This window comes from Oncorhynchus mykiss, chromosome 15 (genome assembly GCF_057628025.1).
Source record: "Oncorhynchus mykiss isolate SJ-2025 chromosome 15, ASM5762802v1, whole genome shotgun sequence".
Classification (NCBI taxonomy): Eukaryota; Metazoa; Chordata; class Actinopteri; order Salmoniformes; family Salmonidae; genus Oncorhynchus; species Oncorhynchus mykiss.
This window is the reverse complement of record NC_143036.1, coordinates 69,895,379-69,916,827: the sequence shown is the minus strand read 5'-3', so window position 1 is coordinate 69,916,827 and position 21,449 is coordinate 69,895,379. Positions and strand designations below refer to the sequence as shown.

The window sequence follows — 21,449 nt, the reverse complement described above, 5'->3', positions numbered from 1 at the left end:
TGACTGACATGGAGGGATCAGACACAGAGACTTACTAATGCGCGCACACTCCATTCTGTAGACTGTGTGTGTAGGTCTGTGTGTCTGACACGGAGTTGAGATCAGGTTTCTTCTCAACATCAGGTTTCTTCTCAACATCTCCAGCTGGGATGATGAACCTGACATCCCAACAGACCCACACACACACACACACACACACACACACACACACACACACACACAGTCTGGTATAGAGTGCAGACGGCATTGTGAAGCAGTCTTGTTGCTGGTAGTATTAGATTTGTAGTCCTCCACTGAACTGGAGCAGCACAGAGGACTGATGACATGTCTGAGAGGAAGGGAAGAGAGGAGGATACAAGTGTGAGGAGTGTTCCCTCTCTTCCTTTCCATCTCTCTCTGGGTGGGTTTCGCCATCTCTTCGTCTGCCAGGTGCGTTGTCGCCAGGGAGACAAGATGACTGTGGCTCCGTCACTGAAGAACAGTCGTCCTTCTGATGTCACTTACATAGGAATACACAACACAGAGACTACACAATAGAGTCTCTTTCACACACACACACACACACACACACTATTTCACATTTAATATTGAGAGACACATTCAACGACAACAAGGTAAATTCCAGATTCATTCTTTAATTTCCTCTGATCAGACGTGTGTCAGAAGTGATTGTGACACGGTTGGGATGAAAACAAAACAAATAGATGCATTACTAACACACTGGAACACACGCAACGTTCAGACACAATGGTGTGTGTGCAGGACAGTGCACAGGGATAGAGGGATACAGAGGGTGAAGCCTGGTGGATAGAAGTCATGTGATCATGTAGGTTTATATAGTGGATAGAGGGATACAGTAGGGTGGATAGAAGTCATGTGATCATGTAGGTTTATATAGTGGATAGAGGGATACAGCAGGGTGAAGCCTGGTGGATAGAAGTCATGTGATCATGTAGGTTTATGATAGAGGGTGTGGTGATGGGGCGGACTAGTGGCTTTGTAAGGGAGGTGAGCTGGTTGGGTGGTGATGGGGCGGACTAGTGGCTTTGTAAGGGAGGTGAGCTGGTTGGGTGGTGATGGGGCAGACTAGTGGCTTTGTAAGGGAGGTGAGCTGGTTGGGTGGTGATGGGGCGGACTAGTGGCTTTGTAAGATGGGTGAGCTGGTTGGGTGGTGATGGGGCAGACTAGTGGCTTTGTAAGAGAGGTGAGCTGGTTGGGTGGTGATGGGGCGGACTAGTGGCTTTGTAAGAGGGGTGAGCTGGTTAGGTAGTGATGGGGCGGACTAGTGGCTTTGTAAGGGAGGTGAGCTGGTTGGGTGGTGATGGGGCGGACTAGTGGCTTTGTAAGATGGGTGAGCTGGTTGGGTGGTGATGGGGCGGACTAGTGGCTTTGTAAGGGAGGTGAGCTGGTTGGGTGGTGATGGGGCGGACTAGTGGCTTTGTAAGATGGGTGAGCTGGTTGGGTGGTGATGGGGCGGACTAGTGGCTTTGTAAGATGGGTGAGCTGGTTGGGTGGTGATGGGGCGGACTAGTGGCTTTGTAAGGGAGGTGAGCTGGTTGGGTGGTGATGGGGCGGACTAGTGGCTTTGTAAGATGGGTGAGCTGGTTGGGTGGTGATGGGGCGGACTAGTGGCTTTGTAAGGGAGGTGAGCTGGTTGGGTGGTGATGGGGCGGACTAGTGGCTTTGTAAGATGGGTGAGCTGGTTGGGTGGTGATGGGGCGGACTAGTGGCTTTGTAAGATGGGTGAGCTGGTTGGGTGGTGATGGGGCGGACTAGTGGCTTTGTAAGGGAGGTGAGCTGGTTGGGTGGTGATGGGGCGGACTGGTGGCTTTGTAAGGGAGGTGAGCTGGTTGGGTGGTGATGGGGCGGACTGGTGGCTTTGTAAGGGAGGTGAGCTGGTTGGGTGGTGATGGGGCAGACTAGTGGCTTTGTAAGGGAGGTGAGCTGGTTGGGTGGTGATGGGGCGGACTAGTGGCTTTGTAAGATGGGTGAGCTGGTTGGGTGGTGATGGGGCAGACTAGTGGCTTTGTAAGGGAGGTGAGCTGGTTGGGTGGTGATGGGGCGGACTAGTGGCTTTGTAAGATGGGTGAGCTGGTTGGGTGGTGATGGGGCGGACTAGTGGCTTTGTAAGGGAGGTGAGCTGGTTGGGTGGTGATGGGGCGGACTAGTGGCTTTGTAAGATGGGTGAGCTGGTTGGGTGGTGATGGGGCAGACTAGTGGCTTTGTAAGGGAGGTGAGCTGGTTGGGTGGTGATGGGGCGGACTAGTGGCTTTGTAAGAGGGGTGAGCTGGTTGGGTAGTGATGGGGCGGACTAGTGGCTTTGTAAGGGAGGTGAGCTGGTTGGGTGGTGATGGGGCGGACTAGTGGCTTTGTAAGGGAGGTGAGCTGGTTGGGTGGTGATGGGGCGGACTAGTAGCTTTGTAAGAGAGGTGAGCTGATTGGGTGGTGATGGGGCGGACTAGTGGCTTTGTAAGAGGGGTGAGCTGGTTGGGTGGTGATGGGGCAGACTAGTGGCTTTGTAAGAGGGGTGAGCTGGTTGGGTGGTGATGGGGCAGACTAGTGGCTTTGTAAGAGGGGTGAGCTGGTTGGGTGGTGATGGGGCGGACTAGTGGCTTTGTAAGAGAGGTGAGCTGATTGGTTGGTGATGCGTGTTGGTAATGATAGTGGTTCAGTCCGTGAGGATATCTTCAGCTCTGGGCCTGCATTGGTTCTGGTGGACTCCGCCTAGGCTTAAACTCTCCGTCTCTGCATGTATTCATGCGTCTCCAACATGGCGGACAGTTGCACTTCTCCTACTGCTGCTGCGTGATGGAGCTGCTGCGTGATGGAGCTACTGCACTGTACTCTTTAGGAAGTGCTACCGTTGTCCTCCTCCCTCTTGGTAGTAGAGATAGACATGCAGTGGAGTGGGGTGGGGGAGAAGGGGTGTAGGTACTGTACGTGGGATCTTACGAAGGAGTAAAGGGTTTGGGGGTCTGTGGGAGAAGGGTGTTGGGCTAAGGGGTGTCCATCTCTCTCAGGGTTGTCTGGTTGTCTTGGGTTCCTGGTTCTGGTCAGGGTGCGGTTCTGTTTCTACCTCGAGTCGGGGTTGCGATCTCTGGTGCTTCCTCTCCTCTCCACTCATTTGCAGTCGATAAAGGGTTTATAAACCGTAATGCCACAGCACCTCACTCTTAGCCCCCAGTCCTCAACTTGTTCTGGAACAACAGGATCAAAAAAAAAGAGAGAATGTGAGAGAGGGGAGGAGGGACGTAGAGAGAGGGAGGGAAGGAGGGGATTTCATATTAGCGATAACTCTTGCCACAAATCCCCAACACATCACCCTCCCTGTCAATCCCCAACACATCACCCTCCCTGTCAATCCCCAACACATCACCCTCCCTGTCAATCCCCAACACATCACCCTCCCTGTCAATCCCCAACACATCAGCCTCCCTGTCAATCCCCAACACATCAGCCTCCCTGTCAATCCCCAACACATCAGCCTCCCTGTCAATCCCCAACACATCACCCTCCCTGTCAATCCCCAACACATCACCCTCCCTGTCAATCCCCAACACATCACCCTCCCTGTCAATCCCCAACACATCACCCTCCCTGTCAATCCCCAACACATCACCCTCCCTGTCAATCCCCAACACATCACCCTCCCTGTCAATCCCCAACACATCAGCCTCCCTGTCAATCCCCAACACATCACCCTCCCTGTCAATCCCCAACACATCAGCCTCCCTGTCAATCCCCAACACATCACCCTCCCTGTCAATCCCCAACACATCACGCTCCCTGTCAATCCCCAACACATCACCCTCCCTGTCAATCCCCAACACATCACCCTCCCTGTCAATCCCCATTTGATACAGGCTATAGCATTTGCTGCCTCACAATGAAACATTCCAGGAGAAGTGTGGTGAGAACAATTAGAGGAGATGGGGAGGGGAGAGGAAAACAATGTGGGGGTTGGGAACACAGAAAAGTGGCCCCAAAAATGTTTTACTTAAGAGGGAGAACAAAGGAGAAAAAGCCAAAGTGATTGAATACAGATAGGGAGGGAGGGAGGGAGGGAGGGAGGGAGGGAGGGAGGGAGGGAGGGAGGGAGGGAGGGAGGGAGGGAGGGAGGGAGGGAGGGAGGGAGGGAGGGAGGGAGGGAGGGAGGGAGGGAGGGAGAGAGGGAGAGAGGGAGGGGCAGTAGATTGATTTGTGTTCTAGATTAGATTCATCCATGTCGGTGCCTCCCTATAGCTGTCCAACAGCAAGCGGATCAATTCATTCTACACACTAAACTACACTCTATACTACCATGATACCAGTCATTACAGATGAACAACATTTACTCTGCCCAACCTAACAGACGATACACTCTATACTACCATGATACCAGTCATTACAGATGAACAACATTTACTCTGTCCAACCTAACAGACAACACACTCTATACTACCATGATACCAGTCATTACAGATGAACAACATTTACTCTGTCCAACCTAACAGACAACACACTCTATACTACCATGACACCAGTCATTACAGATGAACAACATTTACTCTACCCAACCTAACAGACACATTTCTGAAGGCTGGGACCTTATCTAATGCTGTGATGTGACAGAACGGAGGTAGCCAAACTGAATAGATATGGTCAGAGAGCATGCTAACTGGTTTACAGCAGGATCACGTCAAACATAGAACAAGCTGTTTTAAACCTTGTTTCAACTCTGTGCAAAGACCGTCAACAAGGAAGATTTATTTGAGATTTTTACATCCCAAAAAAGCTGTAGCAGCTAGTAAGACCTCCGAGATCCAAGATGACTGGGGGAGGCAACCAGGCAAGAAGTGGTCATGCGACGAGAATATGCAATGAAGAGAGAGAGCGAGAGAGATCGGGCCCCGTGATAAACGTTCTATTCATGGGCCTCTCAAAAGACTCTTCTTCCTCTTTATCAGTCCTTCCAGTCGCTCTATTCCCCCTCTTTCTATATAATAACCCCAGTCAGTCGCTATCTGGATCCGTTTAGCATTGTGTGTATTATAAAGTGACAGGGAGTGTGTGTGTGTGTGTGTGTGTGTGTGTGTGTGTGCACGCGCGTGCAAGAGGCCATCAAGGTCTAAATATTATCGCGGGGTGATGATAAGGAATACTAGTAATTATCAGTCACAAAGGCCTGTCTGATGACAACCCTGTAGTCTTTCCCCTCTCTTGGCCCAGTCAATACTAAGACAGATGATGTCATATTATTATTATTATTATTATTATTATTATTATTATTATTATTATTATGTGTTCAATGGTGATGGAGTGGACAATCCTATCTAGGGGTAATTCATTACGGGCTTGTTTAGTGGTTTAGTGGGCCGTTTGAACCTTGAAGGAGGTTGGGGTTTTGTGTGGAGTGTGAAGTGTAAGTGTCTTTTATAGCAACTGGGGCTATTTCTCAATTCATCATCTTTCGTCGATTAGCCTAGTCCCTCTCCTTGCCTCCTTCCCAAAACACGTTGGAGAAGGTCAAAGGGGAGGGACATTGGACTTTCTCCTTCAAGAAGATTGAGAAGGATGCAATGAATCACAGAAAGATGAATTGAGACACAGATAAGAGTAGGTTGAAAGGCAGAGATTTGACCCCATCTAGGTCTTATCTGGTGCTTGATAAATTTGACCTTTTGACCCCTCCACATAGCTTCCTGCTTGGTTACTGTGTAGCTACTCTACCGCATCTGCAAAAAAATAACAATAATAAACCATTACGACCCCACTTTCATTACCTCTTCTCCTATTCTTTTAACTAGGTTATATTGTCCCTCTGCAGTGGGCTGTATCCCCTCTTCTCCTATTCTTTTAACTAGGTTATATTGTCCCTCTGCAGTGGGCTGTATCCCCTCTTCTCCTATTCTTTTAACTAGGTTATATTGTCCCTCTGCAGTGGGCTGTATTACCTCGTCTCCTATTATTTTAACTAGGTTATATTGTCCCTCTGCAGTGGGCTGTATCACCTCTTCTCCTATTCTTTTAACTAGGTTATATTGTCCCTCTGCAGTGGGCTGTATCACCTCTTCTCCTATTCTTTTAACTAGGTTATATTGTCCCCCTGCAGTGGGCTGTATCACCTCTTCTACTATTCTTTTAACTAGGTTATATTGTCCCCCTGCAGTGGGCTGTATCACCTCTTCTCCTATTCTTTTAACTAGGTTATATTGTCCCTCTGCAGTGGGCTGTATTACCTCTTCTCCTATTCTTTTAACTAGGTTATATTGTCCCCCTGCAGTGGGCTGTATCACCTCTTCTCCTATTCTTTTAACTAGGTTATATTGTCCCTCTGCAGTGGGCTGTATCACCTCTTCTCCTATTCTTTTAACTAGGTTATATTGTCCCTCTGCAGTGGGCTGTATCACCTCTTCTCCTATTCTTTTAACTAGGTTATATTGTCCCTCTGCAGTGGGCTGTATTACCTCTTCTCCTATTCTTTTAAATAGGTTATATTGTCCCCCTGCAGTGGGCTGTATTACCTCTTCTCCTATTCTTTTAACTAGGTTATATTGTCCCTCTGCAGTGGGCTGTATCACCTCTTCTCCTATTCTTTTAACTAGGTTATATTGTCCCTCTGCAGTGGGCTGTATCACCTCTTCTCCTATTCTTTTAACTAGGTTATATTGTCCCCCTGCAGTGGGCTGTATTACCTCTTCTCCTATTCTTTTAACTAGGTTATATTGTCCCTCTGCAGTGGGCTGTATCACCTCTTCTCCTATTCTTTTAACTAGGTTATATTGTCCCTCTGCAGTGGGCTGTATCACCTCTTCTCCTATTCTTTTAACTAGGTTATATTGTCCCCCTGCAGTGGGCTGTATCACCTCTTCTCCTATTCTTTTAACTAGGTTATATTGTCCCTCTGCAGTGGGCTGTATCACCTCTTCTCCTATTATTTTAACTAGGTTATATTGTCCCTCTGCAGTGGGCTGTATCACCTCTTCTCCTATTCTTTTAACTAGGTTATATTGTCCCTCTGCAGTGGGCTGTATCACCTCGTCTCCTATTATTTTAACTAGGTTATATTGTCCCTCTGCAGTGGGCTGTATCACCTCGTCTCCTATTCTTTTAACTAGGTTATATTGTCCCTCTGCAGTGGGCTGTATCACCTCGTCTCCTATTCTTTTAACTAGGTTATATTGTCCCTCTGCAGTGGGCTGTATCACCTCGTCTCCTATTATTTTAACTAGGTTATATTGTCCCTCTGCAGTGGGCTGTATCACCTCGTCTCCTATTCTTTTAACTAGGTTATATTGTCCCCCTGCAGTGGGCTGTATCACCTCTTCTCCTATTCTTTTAACTAGGTTATATTGTCCCCCTGCAGTGGGCTGTATCACCTCTTCTACTATTCTTTTAAATAGGTTATATTGTCCCTCTGCAGTGGGCTGTATTACCTCTTCTCCTATTCTTTTAACTAGGTTATATTGTCCCTCTGCAGTGGGCTGTATCACCTCTTCTCCTATTCTTTTAACTAGGTTATATTGTCCCCCTGCAGTGGGCTGTATCACCTCTTCTACTATTCTTTTAACTAGGTTATATTGTCCCTCTGCAGTGGGCTGTATTACCTCTTCTACTATTCTTTTAACTAGGTTATATTGTCCCTCTGCAGTGGGCTGTATTACCTCTTCTCCTATTCTTTTAACTAGGTTATATTGTCCCCCTGCAGTGGGCTGTATCACCTCTTCTACTATTCTTTTAACTAGGTTATATTGTCCCCCTGCAGTGGGCTGTATCACCTCGTCTCCTATTCTTTTAACTAGGTTATATTGTCCCCCTGCAGTGGGCTGTATTACCTCTTCTACTATTCTTTTAACTAGGTTATATTGTCCCCCTGCAGTGGGCTGTATTACCTCTTCTCCTATTCTTTTAACTAGGTTATATTGTCCCCCTGCAGTGGGCTGTATCACCTCTTCTCCTATTCTTTTAACTAGGTTATATTGTCCCTCTGCAGTGGGCTGTATCACCTCTTCTCCTATTCTTTTAACTAGGTTATATTGTCCCCCTGCAGTGGGCTGTATCACCTCTTCTCCTATTCTTTTAACTAGGTTATATTGTCCCCCTGCAGTGGGCTGTATCACCTCTTCTACTATTCTTTTAACTAGGTTATATTGTCCCCCTGCAGTGGGCTGTATTACCTCTTCTCCTATTCTTTTAACTAGGTTATATTGTCCCTCTGCAGTGGGCTGTATTACCTCTTCTCCTATTCTTTTAACTAGGTTATATTGTCCCTCTGCAGTGGGCTGTATTACCTCTTCTCCTATTCTTTTAACTAGGTTATATTGTCCCTCTGCAGTGGGCTGTATTACCTCTTCTCCTATTATTTTAACTAGGTTATATTGTCCCTCTGCAGTGGGCTGTATCCCCTGCTGTAGAGCTCTATCAGGGCTCTGTTTCATCTCTCACCTGATGATTGTAACAGCTTTCTTACACAGATAACTTTACTACGAGTGTATTTTGATTGCGGGAAGCTGATCAACTCTGTGGCTTCCCATAATATTCCAGGCCGATTTCCACATTTACAAGATCAGAGCAGTGAATGTGTGCGGCAGGGAACACACAGCCTTGTGGGATTCCAAAGAGGCTACAGGTAGGGAGCACTCGTACAAATGAATAATACATAGTGTTATTTACATGATGTATAGCTTAAAAGCTAGCCGCCCCCCGCGGGCCTAGATGTATTACTAATACCCGAGGGACAGCGGCGGAACACAGTTCTCTAGAAACTGGCAAATTATAAAAGAAAAAATCTAACAGAAAACCTATCTGAATATACAGTGGGTTTTGTCTGACTCTACCACTGTATATTGACAAGTGCCAGAGGAGAGTGTGTGTTTACGTCTATCCTTGTGTGTGTGTGTGTGTGTGCCATTAATATCAACGTTGAGACAATACCATTACCATATGCGTTTCTTAGAGGGCCTAAAACACGTCCACTTTCCAATGACTTGAGAGAAATAAAGAAAGAACGAGAGGACAATGGTATCAGAACGGCACCGTCTGACCTGGTCGTCTGGCCTGGACCTTATTAAATTAAACACACACTTAAGCAGTGAAAGAAAGCAGCCAGCGTCAGCAGGTATTATGGAAATAGACCTTTCCTCTGAACCTACAGTTTAGAGTGAGTTTTAGCAAGCGAGAAACACTATGGTCTCAAACGCAGGGGCAACCAAGAGTCTTTGTTAGTGTATGTATGTATGTATGTGTGTGTGTGTGTGTGTGTGTGTGTGTGTGTGTGTGTGTGTGTGTGACCAGTCAAGCTATGCGAGTGTGTGTTTATTGACAGTGCTCTAAGATGCACATTTTTCAATGAGACGGATGTAGAGAGAAAGACGTGTCTGTTTGGTCGGCAACAACCATGAAGTCATGTAGGAAGGAAATTAACTGTACTAGTGGTACTACACACAGTGACCTAAGTACATCTGGGGTTTGATGAAGCTACATGACAACTACTGGGAGAGACAGATCCCGGAACAGTACAACTTACTTTCTAATGTCTGTAGCAGTTGCCCGTAGCTACTCTACTGGGAGAGACAGATCCCGGAACAGTACAACTTACTTTCTAATGTCTGTAGCAGTTGCCCGTAGCTACTCTACTGGGAGAGACAGATCCTGGAACAGTACAACTTACTTTCTAATGTCTGTAGCAGTTGCCCATAGCTACTCTACTGGGAGAGACAGATCCTGGAACAGTACAACTTACTTTCTAATGTCTGTAGCAGTTGCCCGTAGCTACTCTACTGGGAGAGACAGATCCCGGAACAGTACAACTTACTTTCTAATGTCTGTAGCAGTTGCCCGTAGCTACTCTACTGGAAGAGACAGATCCTGGAACAGTACAACTTACTTTCTAATGTCTGTAGCAGTTGCCCATAGCTACTCTACTGGGAGAGACAGATCCTGGAACAGTACAACTTACTTTCTAATGTCTGTAGCAGTTGCCCGTAGGGGGGCAAGATCATTATTGCCATTCTTTTCAGACAACAAAATCATGCAGCAATATGGGAATAAACAGATGCTTTCATTAGATGTAGAACTCATTCATGTTTTACTTTTCAGACAGTAGAGATTTGTAAACAAAACAACATGTCTTATAAATTACAGTAGATGGGGATAGACACCAACAAGTTATTCATACGTATCCCAAGGTACACACACACACACACCCCCCCACCACGTGGGCCCACCTGTTTAGCTTGGTTGACACACTGCAGGTAGCGGGAGGCGATGGTGGAGCAGAGCAGCGTCTTCCCACTGTGTTCCTGGTAGCACTTCAGGATCTGACCCTGCAGATCAGCACACACTGGACTCACCTCAAACCGCCTGGAGGAGACAGACTTTAGTATTTACAATCAATATCATACACTACACACATTACACATTCAAATCAATCACATCAGCCCACACATACACACCTAGAAAACAACTACTAACATTCCCCATTTACTGACAGCAGGAGAGAGAAGAGAGCGAGAGACACACAAAACATTAAATTGTCCTGCCCATTCGGCCCATTCCCCATCCCACAGCAGTGGTTCATCTGGGATCAGTCAGACTGTAGAAGAGACGGGGCCAAAGGTTGATCCAGCCAATGGAAGCAACCGTCAGCGCAACAGTGACGGGCATGCCAATCCATTCATTAGAGGCTCCCCACGTCAATGGAAGGGCCAGAGGACGTGTGAATATTGGCGAGCCGTGCCATCCTGTCACCAGGAGAAAGGTTCTATACCTGTCCCTCTGGAAACAGGAGATCTATGCAGGGTTTATTTTCTATGGCTAATTGTGCTCTCTTTTCTCCTCAGAAAACACACTGGCCAAACAATTTCTAATACGGACACACCCAGAAAATAAACAGGAGGACAAAAAGGATAAAGAAAATCAACAACAACAAGTACTGAGATAGGAAACCCTTCATCATAGTGATGAAGATGATGACTCTCGTGGGTTTATTTGATTGATAGAGCCTGCATGACTATAGGTTTCTGATTGCATTGACACACCCTGTCCTATAGCTAGCTGTCCCCGTGGTCGTGCTAACTGGACATTTATTGACTGATGATTGATTATTGTACTGCAATGTTAAAGGGAAATGGCACACAAGCATTTTCACTGCACCTTTTACACCTGTAAACCGTGTACTTCACAAATAAACATTTATTTGAGGAATACAGCACCCAAATGGCTAGTCCTTACTTCTGACACCAAATAGCCATTCACACCGCGGAAATAGCTACTGACACCGCGGCAACAGCTACTGACACCGCGGCAACAACTACTGACACCGCGGCAACAACTACTGACACCGCGGCAACAGCTACTGACACCGCGGAAACAACTACTGACACCGCGGCAACAGCTACTGACACCGCGGAAACAGCTACTGACACCGCGGCAACAGCTACTGACACCGCGGCAACAACTACTGACACCGCGGAAACAGCTACTGACACCGCGGCAACAGCTACTGACACCGCGGCAACAGCTACTGACACCGCGGAAACAGCTACTGACACCGCGGAAACAGCTACTGACACCGCGGAAACAGCTACTGACACCGCGGAAACAGCTACTGACACCGCGGAAACAACTACTGACACCGCGGAAACAACTACTGACACCGCGGAAACAACTATTGACACTGAGGTGTCAGTGTATCAAACGTCACAAGTGCGCTAATGCTAACCAAAACTGTCTGCATAGTTCAGTACTGTTGAGCCACCAAATTGTTCCACTTTCGTGCTAGTTGTACATCACAATGCTTATCTTAAGCTAAAGACTAGCTTCAGTTCACAAATGGTCTTTCATCACCACTGCAATGCCATATGGGTCCCAAAGTGTTAGTGCCTTTTCGCTAATCTCAGCAGCAATGACTATCAACTGCACCAATGATCTCATGCTAACAGCTAGCAGGATCTGTCTCTTGACAGTTAGCACACCCCATAAACCACCCATACATAAAAGATACACCTGCACATGTTAGGGCCATTATGCTAATGTTGGCATCATCCTTTAGCAGTTAGCACACAAAAGTGCTGATTTCGCCTGTCAGCACCTTTCTGATCCTTGGAGGGGCATTAGGGGCACAGCTGAGCCCCTCCAGTTCCAATCAGGTGTTGGATTTACTGCCTGTAGTGAGAATTCACCCTCCTGTTGGGATTGAAAGGACACAACGGCCACATGGTTCATTACCCAGGATGCAATGCAGGAGGGCTGGTTGCATGGGACCTCTGAGTATGGCCGCCAATACATGGCCACAGTATTATGGCCAAAGGGATGTCACCAGCCGCCACTGCATTTAACAGCAAGTAGGCGAGTAAGGCACCTATTGATACGAAGCAGCAAAGTACTGGATGATCAGAAATATATTCTTAACATTGTTAACTTTCCATTTAATGGATATTTCTGATGGTACTGTAGGCTGTCTCTATTCTTCACATTTGAGCAGTGATCGAACATAACGCGCCATCTCATATACATAGAAGCTCTTCAAGCACCGAGAGAATCCACTCATTGCCTTCGGAGTGACATGCCCATTTCTCCAAGTCTCTGCGGTGAAGGATGACAGTGTCTCTCACATACACAGACAGCAGAATTCTCCTCCTGCAGCTCCTATACCGTAGCATTCATTCCACTGCCTTTGGGCATCTTCAGGGACCAGGCAGCCACACACACCCGCTAATTATTTTCTTAAGCGTTTGCGTTAATGCCAGGTGCAGCCTGCTGATACAACACAAGTGTTTGTTTCTCTTAGAAACCATTACAGATGACAGAGAGAGAGCGAAAGAAAGAGAGAGAGAGAGGAAAATGGTAAGAGAGAGAGGAAATGAGAGATAAACCACAGTTCTCATTCCTTCCTTCTCTTTCCCTACTCCATAGAGAGACCTGAGACAGTGTTTAGTTAATCAGGACAATAACAATGTCACACACACACACACTCTGGCTTACGCAGGGTCATTCATCATCCATCATTAAGATGAATATTAACTCATTCTCACAGCCATGGGTAGAGGAGAGTGAAGAGAAAGAGACCGGGAAAGAGAATTTCTGCCCTCTCAATATTACATTAGGCTCTCCCTCATCAGTTACTATCACCTGTAATACAGTCGGCCTGTGTGCTGCATAGCCATCCCAATACAACCTCAGAGAAAGGTTTTGTAGTTTTGTTAGTGGAGTAGTCAAGGGGAAGGTACTGTAGCACCACATAGTGAATACCATTCCCAGGGAACTGTCTATGATATATTTACATGTAGTCAGAAACAGCAGTGATTCATCCTGTTCCCATGAAACCTGAACACTGGGGCATCCGTAAACATCCCCCTTCTCCCCCCTCTATCGGTTTCTCGACCCCACAGGAATCAAAAGCACAAAAACCTTTCAATGCTGTGACCTTTGAGGAGGAAACAGTTGGTTGTGGTCTAAGATCAGACTTGTAGCTAATATGTTCTGACGTAATGGGTCAGAAATCTGAGGGGGACCATGGTTCATATTTGTTTTTACAATGCTCTTTGTTCAGGGTTGGGAAGAGACCGAATGGCTCCTCTGAACTGTCAGACATATAGATTTGTCTGATCTCTGCCTCTCTCCTTCTCGGTTTCTCTCCCTCACGGTTTATCTCTCCCTTTCCGTTTTTCTCTCTTTGTCTCGCAGTTCCTATCCCTCTCATTCCCCTTCTCTAACACAGACAACCAGAAGATTCATTCGCAGGTCAAATGCATCTGATGTCAATCAAAAATCTCCTCTCACTGCATGGCCATCCCCCTCCGAGGAGCCTGGGATATTTAATAAAACTTCAGAGGGGGAGAGATTGAAACAAATGGAGACGTGAAGCTGAGCGGGGCGAGAGAGGGAGGTGTGTGTACTGTACCTACGGAGTGGGGGGACAATACATCTCTCTGCTTATATAGGAGGCCATCAGTAAAGGTCTCCATGCCAACATAGCTCTATTGATACGAGATACGTTTCCCCTCCATCCTCCTCTCCCTCCTTTCCTCCCTCTCTCCCCCCCTTGATCCATAGATAGAGCAGGAGAGAGGGCACGCTTAGGGTTTGTTTCATATAGCTACACTATGGTTTATACACCACAGCCACATAAATCAAGCTGGAGAAGGGAGACATATGACAGACCGCAGGGAGCCGCAATGAGATGAGATGCTTTATCAGAGATGGGGAGAAAGAACGAGAGAGGGGTGGGCAAGAGAGAGAGAGAGAGGGGTGGGCAAGAGAGAGAGAGAGAGAGGGGTGGGCAAGAGAGAGAGAGAGAGAGGGGTGGGCAAGAGAGAGAGAGAGAGGGGTGGGCAAGAGAGAGAGAGAGAGGGGTGGGCAAGAGAGAGAGAGAGAGGGGTGGGCAAGAGAGAGAGAGAGAGGGGTGGGCAAGAGAGACAGAGGGGTGGGCAAGAGAGAGAGAGAGAGAGGGGTGGGCAAGAGAGAGAGAGAGAGGGGTGGGCAAGAGAGAGAGAGAGAGAGAGGGGAGTGGGCAAGAGAGAGAGAGAGAGAGAGAGGGGTGGGCAAGAGAGAGAGAGGGGTGGGCAAGAGAGAGAGAGAGGGGTGGGCAAGAGAGAGAGAGAGAGGGGTGGGCAAGAGAGAGAGAGAGAGAGGGGAGTGGGCAAGAGAGAGAGAGAGAGAGAGAGGGGTGGGCAAGAGAGAGAGAGAGAGGGGTGGGCAAGAGAGAGAGAGGGGAGTGGGCAAGAGAGAGAGAGAGAGAGAGGGGAGTGGGCAAGAGAGGGGAGTGGGCAAGAGAGAGAGAGAGAGGGGAGTGGGCAAGAGAGAGAGCGAGAGGGATGGGCAAGAGAGAGAGAGAGGGGTGGGCAAGAGAGAGAGAGAGAGAGGGGAGTGGGCAAGAGAGAGAGAGAGAGAGAGGTGGGCAAGAGAGAGAGAGAGAGAGAGAGGGGAGTGGGCAAGAGAGAGAGAGAGAGAGAGAGAGAGAGAGAGAGGGGAGTGGGCAAGAGAGAGAGAGAGAGAGAGAGGAGTGGGCAAGAGAGAGAGAGAGGGGAGTGGGCAAGAGAGAGAGAGAGGGGTGGGCAAGAGAGAGAGAGAGAGGGGTGGGCAAGAGAGAGAGAGAGAGAGAGAGAGAGAGAGGTGGGCAAGAGAGAGAGAGAGAGAGGCTGAAGAATATGAACATGTAAGAAGCGAAAGCACACAGGAGAGGGTGGCTGGAGAGGAGGGGACAGGCAGAGAGATACACTAAATAAAGCCAGTAGGAGAAAGATGTAGCATGGGGAAGAGGGTGAAGGAGGAGGGGACAGGGCAGAGAGATACACTAAATAAAGCCAGTAGAAGAAAGATGTAGCATGGGAAAGAGGGTGAAGGAGGAGGGGACAGGGCAGAGAGATACACTAAATAAAGCCAGTAGGAGAAAGATGTAGCATGGGGAAGAGGGTGAAGGAGAGGAGGGGACAGGGCAGAGAGATACACTAAATAAAGCCAGTAGAAGAAAGATGTAGCATGGGGAAGAGGGTGAAGGAGGAGGGGACAGGGCAGAGAGATACACTAAATAAAGCCAGTAGGAGAAAGATGTAGCATGGGGAAGAGGGTGAAGGAGAGGAGGGGACAGGGCAGAGAGATACACTAAATAAAGCCAGTAGAAGAAAGATGTAGCATGGGGAAGAGGTTGAAGGAGAGGAGGGGACAGGGCAGAGAGATACACTAAATAAAGCCAGTAGGAGAAAGATGTAGCATGGGGAAGAGGGTGAAGGAGAGGAGGGGACAGGGCAGAGAGATACACTAAATAAAGCCAGTAGAAGAAAGATGTAGCATGGGGAAGAGGGTGAAGGAGAGGAGGGGACAGGGCAGAGAGATACACTAAATAAAGCCAGTAGAAGAAAGATGTAGCATGGGGAAGAGGGTGAAGGAGAGGAGGGGACAGGGCAGAGAGATACACTAAATAAAGCCAGTAGAAGAAAGATGTAGCATGGGGAAGAGGGTGAAGGAGAGGAGGGGACAGGGCAGAGAGATACACTAAATAAAGCCAGTAGAAGAAAGATGTAGCATGGGGAAGAGGGTGAAGGAGAGGAGGGGACAGGGCAGAGAGATACACTAAATAAAGCCAGTAGAAGAAAGATGTAGCATGGGGAAGAGGGTGAAGGAGAGGAGGGGACAGGGCAGAGAGATACACTAAATAAAGCCAGTAGAAGAAAGATGTAGCATGGGGAAGAGGGTGAAGGAGAGGAGGGGACAGGGCAGAGAGATACACTAAATAAAGCCAGTAGAAGAAAGATGTAGCATGGGGAAGAGGGTGAAGGAGAGGAGGGGACAGGGCAGAGAGATACACTAAATAAAGCCAGTAGAAGAAAGATGTAGCATGGGGAAGAGGTTGAAGGAGAGGAGGGGACAGGGCAGAGAGATACACTAAATAAAGCCAGTAGGAGAAAGATGTAGCATGGGGAAGAGGGTGAAGGAGGAGGGGACAGGGCAGAGAGATACACTAAATAAAGCCAGTAGAAGAAAGATGTAGCATGGGAAAGAGGGTGAAGGAGAGGAGGGGACAGGGCAGAGAGATACACTAAATAAAGCCAGTAGAAGAAAGATGTAGCATGGGGAAGAGGGTGAAGGAGAGGAGGGGACAGGGCAGAGAGATACACTAAATAAAGCCAGTAGAAGAAAGATGTAGCATGGGGAAGAGGGTGAAGGAGAGGAGGGGACAGGGCAGAGAGATACACTAAATAAAGCCAGTAGGAGAAAGATGTAGCATGGGGAAGAGGTTGAAGGAGAGGAGGGGACAGGGCAGAGAGATACACTAAATAAAGCCAGTAGAAGAAAGATGTAGCATGGGGAAGAGGGTGAAGGAGAGGAGGGGACAGGGCAGAGAGATACACTAAATAAAGCCAGTAGAAGAAAGATGTAGCATGGGGAAGAGGGTGAAGGAGAGGAGGGGACAGGGCAGAGAGATACACTAAATAAAGCCAGTAGAAGAAAGATGTAGCATGGGGAAGAGGGTGAAGGAGAGGAGGGGACAGGGCAGAGAGATACACTAAATAAAGCCAGTAGAAGAAAGATGTAGCATGGGGAAGAGGTTGAAGGAGAGGAGGGGACAGGGCAGAGAGATACACTAAATAAAGCCAGTAGGAGAAAGATGTAGCATGGGGAAGAGGGTGAAGGAGGAGGGGACAGGGCAGAGAGATACACTAAATAAAGCCAGTAGAAGAAAGATGTAGCATGGGAAAGAGGGTGAAGGAGAGGAGGGGACAGGGCAGAGAGATACACTAAATAAAGCCAGTAGAAGAAAGATGTAGCATGGGGAAGAGGGTGAAGGAGAGGAGGGGACAGGGCAGAGAGATACACTAAATAAAGCCAGTAGAAGAAAGATGTAGCATGGGGAAGAGGGTGAAGGAGAGGAGGGGACAGGGCAGAGAGATACACTAAATAAAGCCAGTAGGAGAAAGATGTAGCATGGGGAAGAGGGTGAAGGAGGAGGGGACAGGGCAGAGAGATACACTAAATAAAGCCAGTAGGAGAAAGATGTAGCATGGGGAAGAGGGTGAAGGAGGAGGGGACAGGGCAGAGAGATACACTAAATAAAGCCAGTAGGAGAAAGATGTAGCATGGGGAAGAGGGTGAAGGAGGAGGGGACAGGGCAGAGAGATACACTAAATAAAGCCAGTAGAAGAAAGATGTAGCATGGGGAAGAGGGTGAAGGAGAGGAGGGGACAGGGCAGAGAGATACACTAAATAAAGCCAGTAGAAGAAAGATGTAGCATGGGGAAGAGGGTGAAGGAGAGGAGGGGACAGGGCAGAGAGATACACTAAATAAAGCCAGTAGGAGAAAGATGTAGCATGGGGAAGAGGGTGAAGGAGGAGGGGACAGGGCAGAGAGATACACTAAATAAAGCCAGTAGGAGAAAGATGTAGCATGGGGAAGAGGGTGAAGGAGGAGGGGACAGGGCAGAGAGATACACTAAATAAAGCCAGTAGGAGAAAGATGTAGCATGGGGAAGAGGGTGAAGGAGGAGGGGACAGGGCAGAGAGATACACTAAATAAAGCCAGTAGAAGAAAGATGTAGCATGGGGAAGAGGGTGAAGGAGGAGGGGACAGGGCAGAGAGATACACTAAATAAAGCCAGTAGGAGAAAGATGTAGCATGGGGAAGAGGGTGAAGGAGGAGGGGACAGGGCAGAGAGATACACTAAATAAAGCCAGTAGGAGAAAGATGTAGCATGGGGAAGAGGGTGAAGGAGGAGGGGACAGGGCAGAGAGATACACTAAATAAAGCCAGTAGGAGAAAGATGTAGCATGGGGAAGAGGGTGAAGGAGGAGGGGACAGGGCAGAGAGATACACTAAATAAAGCCAGTAGAAGAAAGATGTAGCATGGGGAAGAGGGTGAAGGAGGAGGGGACAGGGCAGAGAGATACACTAAATAAAGCCAGTAGGAGAAAGATGTAGCATGGGGAAGAGGGTGAAGGAGGAGGGGACAGGGCAGAGAGATACACTAAATAAAGCCAGTAGGAGAAAGATGTAGCATGGGGAAGAGGGTGAAGGAGGAGGGGACAGGGCAGAGAGATACACTAAATAAAGCCAGTAGAAGAAAGATGTAGCATGGGGAAGAGGGTGAAGGAGAGGAGGGGACAGGGCAGAGAGATACACTAAATAAAGCCAGTAGGAGAAAGATGTAGCATGGGGAAGAGGGTGAAGGAGAGGAGGGGACAGGGCAGAGAGATACACTAAATAAAGCCAGTAGAAGAAAGATGTAGCATGGGGAAGAGGTTGAAGGAGGAGGGGACAGGGCAGAGAGATACACTAAATAAAGCCAGTAGAAGAAAGATGTAGCATGGGAAAGAGGGTGGAGGAGGAGGGAGATAAAAGGATAATGAATCACGTAGGTTTGAGGGATGAACAGAAAGGCGAAGGAAAGAGAGAAGGAAAAAGAGGAAGAGGGCAAGAGATTCTATACTAAGAGACTAGTTGGTTAGCTATACTGTGTTACTTCTAGAAACAGACTAACTAGATCTGTTCCTCCTATAGGGCGTAGAAAAATACTAACTAGATCCGTCCCTCTATAGGGCGTAGAAATAGAAACAGTCAGTTCATAGAAAACCATCCTTTCCTCTCTCCTTCCCCTACACCAGTCAGCTCATTGAAAAGGCATAGCTATTCCACTGTACTATGAGTACGTTAGTCTCTCTAGCCAGACAAAAACTATCTTGACCAAATTGTACTAATGTCTTCCCTAAATATGCATGGACAGCAGTTATAGCAAATCATTGCTTAATTTTGTCAAGAAAATAAAACCCAGAGGCATACTGATATCTAAGTGACTTTCACTGTACAGTATTGTGTCACACATATGTTACACGTATGGGTGCAATATTTCTCCATCCATTTATCCAAAACCATATGTTGACCCTAAACTGACACCCACAGTAGGATCTATCTTCCCTATGTCCATGAGTATGGATTACAGGGCCCAGATTGAGTTCTCAAAAGGTACAAGGTCCATTTATCATCATTTACAAGCACTTGGGCTATAATAGGGTTAGGAGGTGAAGCTGGGGCCTCTTAAAAAGCCTTCATGTTCTCTCTGGTTAAGACAGGCTCTGTGACAGTCAGGCAAATAAATACAAATGATCCATTTAGAGAGAAAAATGACACACTTAACTCTCATCGCTTTTTAAAGAAGACCTGACTGACCCCCCATGGTGATATCCATCAGGGAGAGGGGGGAAGAGAGAGATACAAAAAGTAGAGATTGAGAAAGAGTGAGACAAAGAAAGGAGAGAAAAAGATAAATAAATGAGCACCAGAGAGAAATAAATAAGAGAGTGAGATAATGAGAAGGAACAGAAGAAAGGAGGGCTGGGCCCCCCCACTGACACTGGTCCCGGGGGACATCTCCTGAGGGCTGGGCCCCCCCACTGACACTGGTCCCGGGGGACATCTCCTGAGGGCTGGGCCCCCCCACTGACACTCAACCCGGCAGGCATCTCCTGAGGGCTGGGCCCCCCCACTGACACTCAACCCGGTGGGCATTTCCTGAGGGCTGGGCCCCCCCACTGACACTGGTCCCGGGGGACATCTCCTGAGGGCTGGGCCCCCCCACTGACACTCAACCCGGCAGGCATCTCCTGAGGGCTGGGCCCCCCCACTGACACTCAACCCGGTGGGCATTTCCTGAGGGCTGGGTCCCCCCAGTGACACTCAACCCGGCAGGCATCTCCTGAGGTCTGGGCCCCTCCACTGACACTCAACCCGGCAGGCATCTCCTGACGGCTGGGCCCCCCCACTGACACTCAACCCGGCAGTCATCTCCTGAGGGCTGGGCCCCCCCACTGACACTCAACCCGGCAGTCATCTCCTGAGGGCTGGGCCCCCCACTGACACTCAACCCGGCAGTCATCTCCTGAGGGCTGGGCCCCCCCACTGACACTCAACCCGGCAGTCATCTCCTGAGGGTTGGGCCCCCCCACTGACACTCAACCCGGCAGTCATCTCCTGAGGGCTGGGCCCCCCCACTGACACTCAACCCGGCAGTCATCTCCTGAGGGCTGGGCCCCCCCACTGACACTCAACCCGGCAGTCATCTCCTGAGGGCTGGGCCCCCCCACTGACACTCAACCCGGCAGTCATCTCCTGAGGGCTGGGCCCCCCCACTGAATCTCCTGAGAGCTCTTGGAATGGAGTTTTGCTCTGTTCTCACCATTCACTATCACTTCCATACTATGGCTCTACCTTCGTCATCCCTTGCCAACACACACTAACTAATGTTCGGTATGACAATCAACACGACAGAGAAGACTGCATTGTAGTTTAGTTCTCTCGACTCCTCAGACCACTCATAGCACAGGAAAGGGCTTCATGTCATGTGAATTTCATTCACTTCACGCTCAGAAGATTAACTGTCAAAAAATAGAGTTTACAATTGTTCCTACTCTCTCGCTGTTCAGGGGATGGGTTGTTGAGGGAAATCTACAAAAAGGTTTTGGGAAAACTGAAAGTTAGTCAAGATGTCCAGCCCTGTCCAAACCAGTGAAGATGAAACTGTACAGAACATCAGCAACAAAACAGAACTCTTAACCATGGCATCGAAGAACAACTTAAAGTAGAACTATTGTATTCCTAAGAGACATTACTGTTAAAGTAGAACTGCTATAATTCCTAAGAGACATTACTGTTAAAGTAGAACTGCTATAATTCCTAAGAGACATTACTGTTAAAGTAGAACTATTGTATTCCTAAGAGACATTACTGTTAAAGTAGAACTGCTATAATTCCTAAGAGACATTACTGTTTAAGTAGAACTGCTATAATTCCTAAGAGACATTACTGTTAAAGTAGAACTATTGTATTCCTAAGAGACATTACTGTTAAAGTAGAACTGCTATAATTCCTATGATACATTACTGTTAAAGTAGAACTATTGTATTCCTAAGAGACATTACTGTTAAAGTAGAACTGCTATAATTCCTATGATACATTACTGTTAAAGTAGAACTATTGTATT

At 47.9% G+C, this 21,449-nt stretch overlaps 1 protein-coding gene across 5 annotated transcripts in view; it reads right to left on the bottom strand.

Annotated features, from left to right (window-relative positions):
- Positions 1-615: 615 nt before the first annotated feature.
- The window catches only part of LOC110499817 (MICOS complex subunit MIC19), a 113,988-nt gene continuing 93,154 nt past the window's right edge, over positions 616-21,449 (bottom strand). For all 5 annotated transcript variants that reach the window (XM_090199129.1, XM_090199130.1, XM_090199132.1 and 2 more), the window contains 2 exons: positions 10,206-10,341; positions 616-3,197 (listed from right to left, as the gene is read on the bottom strand). In XM_090199129.1, the coding sequence (XP_090055255.1) occupies positions 3,174-3,197; positions 10,206-10,341 (160 nt within the window). In that variant the 3' untranslated portion in view covers positions 616-3,173. The remainder of the gene's footprint in view (positions 3,198-10,205; positions 10,342-21,449) is intronic.